General features: G+C 38.1%; 1 protein-coding gene across 3 annotated transcripts in view; it reads left to right on the plus strand.

The window, feature by feature from the left end:
* The window catches only part of chrm2a (cholinergic receptor, muscarinic 2a), a 112,009-nt gene extending 99,638 nt beyond the window's left edge, over positions 1-12,371 (plus strand). For all 3 annotated transcript variants that reach the window (XM_078941930.1, XM_020714093.3, XM_004083096.5), the window contains one exon: positions 842-12,371. In XM_078941930.1, the coding sequence (XP_078798056.1) occupies positions 883-2,388 (1,506 nt within the window). In that variant the 5' untranslated portion in view covers positions 842-882 and the 3' untranslated portion in view covers positions 2,389-12,371. The remainder of the gene's footprint in view (positions 1-841) is intronic.
* The last annotated feature ends 2,004 nt before the right edge of the window (positions 12,372-14,375 follow it).

The following is a 14,375-nucleotide window of genomic DNA, read 5'->3' on the forward strand; positions in this document are numbered from 1 at the left end:
GCTAACAATACTTATGTAGGCTGTGGTGTTGTAGCCATGTTCAATTGGTACTAAGGGGCCGAAAGTGTGACAAGAAAATACCTCTCATACCATTGCACGACCAGCCTGAACTGTTGATACAAAGGCAGGATGGATCCATGCTTTGATGTAGGTGATGTCAAATTCTGACCCTACCATCCGAATGTCACAACAGAAATGGAGACTCACCAGACGGGGCAATGTATTTCCAATCTTTTGTCCAATTTTGATGAGCCTGTGCAAATTGCAGCCTCAGTTTCCTGTTCTTAGCTGGTGTGGTCTTCTGATGCTGTAGCCCATCTGCCTATGTTGGGCTTTCAGAGCTGCTCTTCTGCATACTTCGGTTGTAACCAGTGGTTATTTGAGTTACTGTTGTCTTTATATCGACTGGAACCTTTCTTATCCTTCTCCTCTGACCTCTGGCATCAACAAGGCTTTTCCGCTGAAATAACTGACACATTAACAACTCTAGGGTTTACAGAGAATGGTCCGAAAAAGAGAAGGCTGTGCGTGAAATCCCAGTAGAGTTTCTGTAATGCCCAGAGCAGCCTGACAGGCACCAACAACCATTCCACATTCAAAGTCACTTAAATCATCTTTCTTCCCTATTCTAATGCCCGGTTTTAACTGAAGCAGATTTTCTTGACCATGTCTACATACCTAAGTACTTTAATTTGCTGCCATGTGACTGGCTAACTCGAAATTTTAATTAACGAGCAGTTGGAAAGGTGTGTCTAATAAAGTGGTAAGTGAGTGTAAATGGGCAGCAAATGTCTTTACAAATCCTCACCTAACTAAAGCTCTCTGTTTTCTTCTCTTACAGATTTCCTCAGAGTTGGAGCTCGCAACGGAAGACCAAATGAAATGGATGCATTTAATTTTACGTACTGGAATGCCTCTGAAGGCAATGAGACTGTGGTGGAAGAGAGTAAAAGCCCCTACAAGACTGTGGAGGTGGTCTTCATCGTCCTGGTGGCTGGATCCCTCAGTTTGGTCACAGTTATTGGCAATATCCTTGTCATGCTTTCCATCAAAGTTAATAGGAACTTACAAACTGTCAACAACTATTTTTTATTTAGCCTTGCATGCGCAGACCTAATTATTGGACTGTGTTCTATGAACTTGTACACAGTTTACATAGTAATAGGCTACTGGCCTCTGGGACCAGTGGTGTGTGACTTGTGGTTGGCGTTGGACTATGTTGTCAGCAATGCATCTGTCATGAATCTTCTCATCATAAGCTTTGACAGATACTTCTGTGTCACTAAACCCCTCAGCTACCCAGTAAAAAGGACCACTAAAATGGCAGGAATGATGATTGCCGCTGCCTGGGTTCTTTCATTCATCCTCTGGGCCCCTGCTATCCTTTTTTGGCAGTTTATTGTTGGTGGGCGGACAGTGCCTGAGAAGGAGTGCTATATCCAGTTCTTTTCCAATGCTGCTGTCACTTTTGGCACGGCCATTGCTGCCTTTTACCTGCCCGTCATCATCATGATCCAGTTGTACTGGCAGATCTCCAGAGCGAGCAAAAGCCGCGTGAAGAAGGACAACCGAAAGCCATCGGGGGCCAACCCAGAACCTCTATCGCCTGTACAGAGGAGGAGCAGCACTCCAAAACCCAACAACAACAACGTACCGGGGGAAGATGCAGGGCATTCCCAAAACCAGAAAGTCGATGGTGGGGCAAACCAGCATGATAGCAAGCTGCAAAATGGGAAAGGACCATCATCCACAACTGCTGAAGGAGAGACTGAAGGTGAAGATATGGCACGGGAGAACTGCACCCCTGGAGACGAGAAGGAGAGCTCCAATGACTCCACGTCTGTGAGTGTAGTTGCTTCCAATCAGAAGGATGAGGAACCTGCACCTTCCACTGCCAACTCCTGTGCAGAAACAAGTCAGCAGATCCCACGTCAGCGAGCCAAGGCTGGGGGGTCCAAACTGACCTGCATCAAGATCAAGACAAAGTCCCCCAAGGGGGACTACTACACGCCATCAAACGCCACAGTAGAGATTGTGCCAGCCACGGAACGGCAAAACCACGTGGCTCGAAAGATCGTGAAGATGACTAAACAACCCCCGAACAAGAAGAAAAAAGGGGCTCCCTCTCGAGAAAAGAAAGTTACCCGCACCATCATGGCCATCCTGGTAGCTTTCGTGGCCACGTGGACTCCTTACAACGTTATGGTGCTCATCAACACCTTTTGTTCCAGCTGTATTCCCAACACAGTGTGGACTATTGGTTACTGGTTGTGCTACATCAACAGTACCATCAATCCGGCCTGCTACGCCCTGTGCAATGTCACATTCAAGAAGACTTTCAAACATCTTCTCATGTGCCAATACAAAAACATCAGATCAGCCAGATAAATACGGACTTCCACAGTGGAGGCATGGAGTTGTGTATGTGTGTGCAAGTTTGTGGATAAATGTGTCTGAAGAGGGGGTTTGTGAGGAATAATAGTGTACATCCTGAGGTCATTTTTCATTACTTTCACATTAGCTTTGCTAATTCTCTTGGTTGTAGCACTTTACACTAGTTCCACTAAAGCCAGTTGCTTTGGGTGGGATGTGGTAAGAGACAGTGTGGAATGGGAATTAGTGAGAATGGTAAGCTTAAAAAATCTGAGGGTCTATACAGCAGGGACTGACAAGGAGACGATAGAGAAAAAAAGAGTGAAAAAATAAAGATAGTAGGAGGATCGGTGTCGGACGGAAAACAAACAAAAGCTTCAAAATGGGAAAATAGGGCTGACTGAATGTACAAACCTCACAAGTTTAAAGTTCAGTAAGATAACTTGTAGATAGCTGTACATATCACTGTATATCCTACGTGTGTGTGCAAACGTGGGTGTCTGTGCACATTGGTTTGTGCTTCACTGTCTGATTTTGTTTTTGTTCATCATCTTCATCATCATCATCATGGCAGTTTTAACCAGCATAGAAGAAATAGGGCCTGGGCCCTAGCATCAAACAAACAGCAGCTGGACAGAAAGTTGCCACCACTGACTGTTTATGCAAACTGGAATAAGTGACCTCTTCCTTCTTTCGTTCCAAACAGCAAGTACGCACTAGCCCCAAGAAGCCAAAATCCAATCCTTTTGTCCAAATCAATATATTTGTCAGAATAACCATTCTTGCTGCAACATCTTTTTTCACGTCCATACTCCAAACATTTGATTAAAAGATTTCGTGGAGCCTATTTTCAAGTGGTAGGGGTGTGGCCTTCAAACCAGTTAATTCTTGATTGGCGAAAGTAAGACCAACATGAACCAATTACTGCTTACTGACAACATCTGGCTCCAACATGGCATCTTCCATATAAAAAAAAAAATGGTGCCCGAATTGACTTCATGTGTTGGAGCTAGAAGTAAGCCATTTTCTCTGGGTGAAGTCACTCGGTCCACTACTCATTTACAGTCAATGATTACCACAGATAAATGTTGTACAAAAAAAAAGTTTACTTTCAAAATTAGCACACAAATAGAATATGTAACAAAAAATAACAAAATTGTTTAAAATAAACAAAGAAATATATAATAACAAAACAGGATTGGAAGTTGTCTGCTCTTTCTAGTTGAAATGGTGAAATGACACTTCTGTGTGTATAGGTTGGTTTTCTTACAGCCACTTTGTTTTAGTGGTGTTTGTAAGGGGATTCCTGACAATTGCATTAACTTTTTTTTTAAAATATGATAAGAGATCCCTTCCAATTATGAAGAGATTGGTACAGTAGTTCCAGATGGTTAAATACATTTATTTGGTACATCGTTTTTAGACACGAAGGTTGATTTATATCTAAACATTCAGAAATAGACTACTCCAAAAAATATGATGATGCAAATGACACGTAAATTTAAACCTGCATGTTTTCTTTTATTTTAGGCTCTCAACATTTTCCAGACTTTCTATTAGTTTCTGCTGTGGAACAAAAAGACACTTAAATTTGGGATTTTATGAGTTTTTGCCAAGTAAAGGTGAGGCTACTGAATCCTGCTGCTCAAGACCAACCTTCTCCTACCCTTCTAGCGGCTTCTTGCCATAATGAATCAAGTTCAGCTTTAGGATCAAAATTTTAAAGATTCCTGTTATCTATCTCGACTATCTTGACCGGTGTCTAAAATGTCATCTGAGTTTGACTGATCAGTTGGGTAGCCAGAAAAGAAGCAGAGCAGTAGCTTTGGAGATTCCTGACATCACACTGCTCCACACGAATGTCTGAAGAATTTTGAGTGACATCACAAAGTACTTTCCCCCAAAACAGATCTTTTTATGTCTTCTCTTTAGCTCCAAAGACAATTTTGGGGAATTTCTTGAACAGTCTATAAACATTTATCTGACGATGTGATACTCCCTCCAAGACTTCAGGCGAAGTTTTCATAGGATTTGAATAAATTATAGTGACTTTACACTCTCCAAATGACTTGTGAGAACATCCCTCTGCTATAAATGATGCAACGTTCAAAGAACATCTACTTTTACATGGGATGTGATTCCTTGAATAAGAAATTATCTCGGCTGCCTCATCTTGGGGATGTTTCATCATCGGGAAAGATATTTCTCCTCAGTTCACAACATGCTTTACCATCTGTGATCATCTGATTCTAAGGTAGATCTATTAATACAAAAAAGTGAGTTTAGTGCAGAAAAATAATATTTCAATGGTTAAAAAGGAAAGAAAAACATCTATGGCAGCAAAGTTTTAGTTTTTTTTTTAGGATTTTTGTTATGTAACAAAGTCACTGCATCTCAACTTCCACCGTCACATGTTGTATTTTAGATTAATTTTAACATAAAAAGCAAATTAAATAAAGTGAATTAGGTACACAGAGGAAGAACACAACCTAGAACACACCAACCCTGAAAAGAAAAACTGTAAAACAGGATTGTTTGCTCACTTTTCATTTGTCCCTACCTTTATTGTGGACCTTTGGTGTTTTTTGGCAGCTATTAATGCAAAAATATGTTTGGCAATTTTTTTTTTTTTTTTTTTTTTTGCAGGACACTGTCATTTTCCATGAGAAAAATCTGATTGGAGCTCAGAGTATAAAAAGCATTTTTGATTTATTGTTCTGCTCAGATGAGTGACAGACATTATTTGATTCTGCTGATTAGTGGGTTGTGTCACAGCATGCATTGTTTGCGAAAACTGTGTGAGTGGGTTTCAAAAGCTGAGGTGTTTGCACGCTCCAACAGTGGAGTTTACTTCTGATCACAGGTCATGACCTCGTGATTTTAAACATTTTTAAAAAGGGCTATTTTTGTGTCTTGACATCATCGTTGTGATTCATCCTTCTTCCACCGTGCACTTAATTTGAGTTAATCAAATCCAAATCATTCCTGTTAAATTAAAAGTGATAAGGATTTGTGTTCATTTTAATGGCAGAAGAAATGAGAAAATATCAATTTACCAAGAGGCGTGTTGCGTGTACTCATGCGTGTCATCCATCATTTCAGCCTATTAGACTTTTCTCAGTAACAGTAATGCACGCTCAGTAGTTGGGGTGATGAATATGCAGCAGCATTCGCCATCAGGAGGTTGCCACAGAAGCTGGTAGGGGGGCTTTGCAAAGATTTACGCCTGCGCCGGATATCTCCTTGAGGCTGTCGGCTTTAAAGAGAGATCTGGGACAGATCCTATAATGAAAACTCACCATGAGGCTGATCAGATTACAGGCCGATGTGGAACACCTACATTTCAGATTAAAGACTGTCCATTACACGCTCAGCTTGCGCTTTCATGCTACACGCCCGTGCCCCACTTACTGTACTGCAGCGCCGCGTCACGTCTTTAGTTCTTACAAGGTCACGGCTGTGTCATATAGGACACCTGTGCATTCATTAGCTCGCACTATAATTCATGATCATTTCCCGAGTCTTTGCTCCAAATGGTGCATTCCTCCCTGCTAAATTACAGCTTCCCTGATGGCTTTTGTATCCATAATTGATGTTCGTGCCATCGTTGGTGGAAGAACTTTCTGCTTTCTCGTGCACAGACAAAAACTACCAATTTTCTTTCATAATTGGAAAAGAATTGCAAATTGAATATTTTGCGCATTGAAAAGTTGATCTAACATTTTATAAGTAAGGGCAGCCAGATGATGTGGAACAGGCCTACAGGAAATTTTCACAATTGTGTGAAAAAATAAAAGAGGCAAAACAGCCTAACTAACATCCATCTAACATGGTGGGTCTTTTTAATCACCCAAACAATTTTCAAACCATTTTTATATATAAACCTAAATTTTACTGCGAATGCTTATCAGTTGTCTAATCATGTAACATCAACAAACAATAGTTCCAATGTATGAAAAAGAACTGTCTTTCATTGCATCTGGACCAGTCTAATCCAGTCAAACAGGTGGTGGTAGTGTAATAAAATGAAGCTTTTTTTATTTGCCATTTAAGGGCATGAATGACTTTCAGCTCTTCAGATAATCCTGAAGTAGATTGTATTTAGTTGAAGACCTGCATCTCATTTGGGTTGTGCAGGTGGTAACAAAAACATATGAGCACAAATTCAAGATTTTTAACAAAATTTAACAAAAAAGTCATTAAATCAATTGAAATTCTTGTGGTATGATTTCAAACAGGCTAATCAAACTGAAAATGTGACCCACTTCGATGAAAAATTCTGTTATGGGTATTTCCAACATGTTCTTGTGGCATTTTTCTGATGATGAAGGATATGTATTAAATTAAAGTTATTTATTAAACTGCATTTCTAAGTATTTCATAATTCAAATTGTTGTGAATCAGGAGACGACGACCAGCATTAATTTCCTAAAGCCTATGAAAAACTCAACGACACACAGGTTTTGGTTTTAGTTTTTGTCTTTGGCAGGAAAGGCAATGCATTACAAGTTCAAATTGTTTTTTAAAGTAGTTGCTGTTTTAGCAATTTGAAATATGTTTTACGTTAAGTATAAGAAAATATTCAAAAACTACATATAATATCTTACATTAATGGGACTAAAGTAACAATTCTGAGTTGGGTTTTAGGTCTTGCTTAGTCTTTGTGGTTGGAACATCTTTTTCTTCCAAGAGGACATGAAACTTGTTGTAGGCGTGAGGAAATTCAGACCGGCTGCACATTAATGCTCTCAATATTTGAACAGAGAGCCTGTGACATTTTAAGATGTGACAGATTAATTATAGAAAGTATTAGACACTTTAATTGCTTCATTCTGAAAAATTAGCTGTAATCCCCAACCTAAAGTTTGTTTTTAGTGTTCAGTCATATAAAATTAGTTCCCACCCTTAACTGATCAGCATAACTACAGTTTATTGTGAAATGTTCAGTAGAATGCCAAACAGTTATTTAATCAAGTTGAACAGTAAATTGCAAAATGCATGATATTTAATAAAATGGAACATGTTCGTTTATATTCTGATCATCCTTTGATCTATTTATTAAGTGGTCCCAAAGGTCTTTTATTTTTGATTATGCCGTTTTTAGGCTAAATAAAAGGACACATGTTTTCATTTTCTTGGACTTAGTTTCTGTAGAGCCGCAGGAGTTCGTTCAAAATTTACCTCTGAGTTGTGGGCGGGCCCATTGGTACAGAGCAACCCCCACCCCCCACCCCCTTCCCCAGCCAGTCTGTGGCCTGCTCAGCATATTTTTTCCATGCCACAAACAGCATCTTTTTTAAAAGGCATTTTTTCATCTGGTTCTATAACAGAATGATTTGAAAGAAAAACTCAGAAATGCAATTTCAAGCTTATTTTCTTCCTGTATTATCAGAAAAATGCTACAAGAAGTGGGTCTTTAAATAGTTATAGAACAAGTAGTTAAAACTGTTTAGTGTTTGTTACATACTAATAAAAAGACTTTTCAAGTCATACTTTTGTTTTACTTTATCTTTGGGTTCTTCCGTAATATCATATTCTGGTTGACTTGATTTGATGAAGTGTCTCCTGTGCTTTCACACTGCACCCTCTGGAGGGGACTGAACTGCCAAAAACTGTCATGTAGTTACAACAGGGGCTCCTTTGGGAGCAGTTTTTCTCTTTCATTTATGCCAGTTCATTGTCCTGTTGACGTTTTGCCCACATTGTAATGAGTCACACCAGGGTTCACTTGCAAGTCAACTGAGATACTCGTCTTTATAGATTGTTCATCTGTCAGAGGAAACAAACTAAATACAGACCAACAACCCAGTGCACTAGACTTTCTTCAGTGTGCAAACAAAATGATTCCTGAATGGAAAAAAATAAAAAGTAAATAAATAAATAAGGACACAAGCAAGTGCAAGGGAAAAAGGGACAAATGTTTTGGAGTGTTTCTTTGGCTAAGTTAGAGGTCAAAACTGATCTTAGTTGTCTTATATAGCAATTGATAAATTCACAAATAATCATCTAGGTAAGACGTTGAAATGACACTGTTTCAAACGTGGCCTTATTGGAAAGTTTGAATTTGAAGTGAGCCTCTGTGTTCAACATCCAAACCTTTGTCACATTGATAAGTGGAGCCACTTCTGTCAGACATCTGTCACACATCTCTGTCGAGAGCGAAGAGCTTTCCAAAAACATCTAAGTAATCTGAGCTAAGCTGTCGTTTGAGTGGTACCAGCGGCAGGGGTAAGCGGCTCGCAGCTCGAGCGGCGGTCCAGCTGCTTGGGTGTCGGATGAAAAGCAATGGCAGTTTATCACCTCCTGGAGTGGGAATTATTTGGGGGGGGCGCATCGTGACACTTCCTGTATCCAACCCATCGTGAACAAAGAGACATTGTTGTATCGGCCCTTGTCTGGAGGTGGTTTGGGAGAAAGCAGGCTTCTGTCAGAACAAGAGAGTGTTCTTCTGTGACAGCCAGAGAGTGCAGCTGCCACGCATGCGGCTGAGAAAGCCACCCCAAGGTGTGCTCTGTACATATGAAACAGATGAACGCGCCTTTGTCATCAGCGTTACTGGAAGAGCGGTGGGGAGGGGGTGAGAGAATGAGAAGAGAAAAGGTTCTGTTAGAGACTGGACCCAAAACTGGAGCATCAGCGCAGGCTGGGGACCATGTTTGGAGAAAGTCGCAGCCATTCGGGGCAGGTCAGCCAAGGGTTTTGCTGCAGGAATTTTACTGTCTCCAGGCTAAACTGACATCTGTTATTAACACGACACGACACGGCTCTGTTTACTGTCTTTCATCTTGCTTTTCTCTCATTTCATCCAAACAAACCTCAACCTTTTTTCTCTCTCCATCAGACCATGTTATTGTTCATTCCAATAACTTACCTACTCATCCCTGTTCACCTGTCTAATAAAGCTAAAACAGGGGTCTGCAACCTGAGGCTCCAGAGCCACATGTAGCTCTTTTATCCCTCCATTGTGACTCTTTGGCTTTGAAGAGAAATGCTAAAATAATTTACATGAAAACAGGTTTGTGGTAATAGTTAATTTGTTTTGGTTAAATTTGTGTTTATGTCTACATTGTTTAAGACTCACTCCAATCATCATTTGATCTATTTTAAAAGCGTTCCCAGTGGTCTTTTAATTATGAAACGAATCCAAAAACCTGCGTCGCTTTCTAGGGTTTGTGCAGAGCAGCAGGAATCGGAAATTCGCCTTTGAGTTGTGGGCAGGACTGTTGTCACGAAAGTAAGCCTCTGCTAATATCCCATGATCCCTTTGTGTACATTCTCTCCCGCTAGCTTACAACTCCTCACACTCCCCAACCTAACATTAGTTCTGCAACGGAAATTGTGAGCAATATCAGAGCCATCTAGCCATACAGTTTTGAGCCTGATTCCAGCTCAGACGGGGAAAACAGAGACGTTCATGGATCCATTTGTCTCCAAGTGGATGCATCAGAATGGAACAGAGCAGGGAGCTTGTGGCCTGCGAATTGTTGTTTTTACATAGCAACTTTTTCCAAGTTTCCAAATCCAAAATGCACTGAATTTTCTTTAGATGCATCCTGCATCATCAGAAAAATGCTACAAGAACATGTTAAAAACATCAAAAACATTTTTACAGTTAACTGAGCAAAGTTATGCACATAAAACCCATATTCTTATCTTCTGCTGCACAACAGCATATATGGTGTTCAGAGGCAAAGTTCTTTAAGTATACAATTTGCTTTTGGATGTATTGATTTAAAAAAAAAAGATGCCAGACCATAATCATCTTGTTTACATTCATTAGTGAAAGAGGAAAAAGGATGATAGTGCAACAAAGTAATAGAAAAGTCATGTTGGACTTTCATTCGGTAATTGTTTTATTTTAAAAGGAATTTCCTGTGCTTTTATCAAAAGTAAAGTTCAAATTTGAACATACATCACTTAATCATTACTATTTATTTATCACTTTAATTATTGTAATAGCTATATTTTATTATGAAATGGCTTAATGGCTACAAAAACATAAGTAAAGTGTATTTTTCTGAATGGTGAGGTGGGAATGTGCCGCTCCTGCTGGGTTTTGATCGGAAAGAACCTGGACCAAATGGTTCTTTTAGGTTGCAGACCCCTTAACTAAAACAAACATCGATGGTCTTTCCTGTCATTGTGCCGTCACAGCTAGTTGGGCTCCCGTTCACACGGCTTTAATCAAAGGGCTACACTCCTTTTATGGAGAACATGTGATATGAAATGACTTCAAACTGAAGGTTTCTCAACAACCTTGTGAAGTCACAGCGCGCTCTCTTTCTCTGCGCTGGGAGATTTTCTTTTCCAGGACGGAGAGCGTATATCGCCAGATTGTACAGAGCAATTTAAAGTGCCTTATCCGGAGTGACATGAACAAATTGCTCTTTTGCAGTAAAATTCCCCTGTTGTGTGGTGTGCTGAGTATGATGCACATTTTAAAAAACAGTAGTCTTCCTTTAAAATCTAAATTGTGTTTTAGCTCTGAGCTCCAATCCCAGGGTTTGTGTCTTAAAGAAAAGTGCTCATCTGTTCACTTTCACACTTTTTATTTGATTAAAAGAAAAAAGTTTAACTAAATAATTCTGACATTTTGAAATCACACATTTCTGAAAGGGTGTGGCTGCAAATGATGGGGCTATTTTCAATATGTTTGTGAAATGTTCCTATTTTTTGATCATATCCTCCTGACTGTGCAAATATCTGTAGAGGACATTTCTAAACCTAAATATCTCCCAATCACTGCATACTAATGAAATAATTGCTTTTATCTACAGAGGACATTTACGGGTTTTTCAATGATACCAAATGTAAAGGGGCGGAGTTCTGGGAATTGTAGTTTTTTTCCGATTTAAAATAAAATGTAACAGACAGTCAGGAGGATATGAAGTACATTCTGAAAAGAACAAAAACATCTTCCCGTTTTAATCTTAACAAGCTTCCAAAGATTCACTAAAACACTGATCTATGTGTTAATAATATATGATATTGAACATTTTCTGTCACATTTTGTAAATCTGAATCTTATATCAATGTACAAAATCAAATGTAGTTATTCAGATTAGAGTATGGTCAGTGTACAGGTACTTTTTTATGTTACATCAAATATGAGAATATTATGAATATTGAAAATGTTTTAAGGGAATGTGAATATGAAAGGGTATATATGTACAATAGTGAAGTTTATGATTTACCAGAAGTGGATTCTTAAAAGAGACTGGAATTTAGCTTTTACAGATGTATTAAAAAAAGTTCCAGGGGATTTTTGAGGAAATTTCTTATTTGGACAAAATCAAAAGGGGGTGGACCTCAGGAGGAGGACAAAATCTTTAAGCTTTCTGTATGACCTTAAAGCCCAGAGTTCTCCACTTTTATTCACCGGATACCTGGTGTAACATTTTAAGGTTTTGTTATCCAGGAAAAAAAAAAAAAAAAAAAGTTCACTTTTTTTTTGAGGCAACTAAACAGCGCTAAGTGCGACTTTAAAGACCACAAAAGTGTGGATTAATAATTTAAAAAAAAGTAAAAAAAAGAATAATAAATCAGTAGCCTGCTGCAAGTGTTAAATATACATTTACTGTTAATATTTCATTTTCCTATATATGTAGATGTTTACTGGGTATTCATTCACTGTGGCTTGTGGCTCTTCTTGCAATAGGAAATTCAACTGTATATTGTTTGCATTGTATTTATATGACAAAACATTATATGTGACTGAGACGTGGTACATTTAAAATGTACAGACATTTAATAGCTATCCGAATGTCTGTCCCCAACAATTGCACATTTATCCCACTCATCATAATACTATACTTCCTGTACAGTGACAATGGTATTGATTTGATGCTTCTTGATGATTATTTGTTTTGGACAATAACTGAGTGTTAGTATCATCGGCCACCTTTGACACTGTAAGATGAACTGCATTAAGTGGTTACACTGTATCATATTCCTCTACAAATGAAATAAAAGCATACAAAATGTGTTTGAAATTTAAATGTATTTTTTTATTTTCTTTTGATGACCCAATTAGAAGAGGTAATGCTTTTTATTTTAAAACAGTTTTCTATTTTACGCTTTGAATGTTTACAATGATGGACAAAGTACGGTGGCCCTGAAGTGCAAATCTACAAATCAATTGACACCAAAGCCTTTTAAAGGTCACAACGAATATGAAAATAGCAAAACCAATAATACAAAAAAAATAAAATAAATAACATCAGAACATTTTGAAATCAAAACAAAATTCCAGAGAAAAAAACCTGAAGTGATTTTTTTTAGAAACAAACTTAAATGTTAAAAAACTATAAACACAATGAGAAACCGGAAAAGGCAGATACTACGGGACATCGCTGTTTGGATAATGATATCCACTGTCGCTTCGTGCCAAATAACTTTTGGTTAGTGATGAACAAACATCATCATCCAATCTGCGGTTTGATTTCTAAAATATAATGTTGCTTTCTCTCTCTCTCTTTTTTTTTTTTTTTTTGAAGTTACTGTGATCCTTATTATGTTTTTGTGGCGAGCGATTTGTTGATATGATTTCAACTTCGGGGCCACTGTAATGATGCAAACACTTTCTGCAAAGTTGATGCATGCCAAGATTTTTGCAAATAAAACATTTTTTTATCTAGGACGTTTTTTCTTCATTGTTCCAAAGAAAAAAAAGTTAAAAACAAAGGAACATTTAAATTTCTAACTCTGTCTCGTGCAGATGTCTCCATGAAAACCAGACAAAACTTTGGTCCAAAATGCGTTTAAATTTAAATTGAGCGATTTTGCAAATCTGTTTATGTGTGATACTTCAGGATAACCTGTATGCACCTCTGAATTGTAAAATCACAATGTGACACAACAGTAAAACTGCAATTCATTTTTTTTTTCCCCTCCAGCTCATTGAATGAAATTTTAAAAATTCCTTAAAACATTTAAAAGTCTTAAAGTTTCTTAGTTCTTTAGTTAAGGGGTACTTATTCACCCTGTTGCTGAGTATTTTTTTTTTCCTCTATGGCTATGAAACTTTTTCACAGTTAAGGAAAATAATCTGTAATGAACTACATTAAAGCTCAAATAGCTATGAGCAGAGCACTAATGGTAGTATTGGGTTACTAATACAGAAACGCTAATACCTCTTAAAGACCCACCCCAGTCTTTTGATCTACTTCAAAAGCGTTCCTTGTGGTCTTTTAACTATCATTGCGCCAGTTTTAGCCAAAATTAAAAAGCTTGTGTCGTTTTCTAGGACATAGTTTCTGCGGAGCAGCAGAAGTTCATTGGAAATTCACTTCTGAGTCGTGGGTGGAACAGTTGGCACAAACCTCCCCACTTCCCCTCCCTGTTGCTGAGAGCTCAGAGTGGCTATTTCATTTGTTTTATTTTATTTTTGTCACATTATTTTGTCTGTTTCCGATTCACAACAATTTGAATAAAGACATACTAAATTTTCTTTATTTACATTTGCCCTCCAACATCAGAAAAATGCCAAAAGGAAACATCAAAAACACAATTTTAATCAGTGTGGGTCTTCAAGGTTAGCCATAACGAAACTCTTATTGTGTCTTTTAGTTTTCATTTTCCGGTGTTTCGCTTTTCTAAGTGAAGTAATATTTTGTAAGCAAATCTAATTAGGTTTTTTTTCTTACAGTTTCTCTCCTTTGAACAGTTTTTAATCATTACAGCTGCTTTCTGTCGCTTTAGCCTTAATCAGATCACTTTTTCTCTTTCTGGTTTGCATCTTGTCACGTTGCAGTTCCAAATGAATTTTTTTTACATTTCACCTAATTATATAAATCGTTAATGTCTGTCATCAGGCCCTTTATTCTGTCACATTTAGCTCAAACATCCCTAGTATTTCTGACATGTAGAAATCCCTAAAGTGTTATTTAATGAACATGAATTGTGTGGGAATAAAGCTTGTCAAACGTTTTGCAGGTAAATTACCACTTCAAGCAGCTGCCATAAAACTAATTTTGTTAATCAAAAAGAAGACATTCGAGACA

This window comes from Oryzias latipes, chromosome 23 (genome assembly GCF_053564925.1).
Source record: "Oryzias latipes strain Hd-rR chromosome 23, Olatipes_Hd-rR_3.1".
NCBI lineage: Eukaryota > Metazoa > Chordata > Actinopteri > Beloniformes > Adrianichthyidae > Oryzias > Oryzias latipes.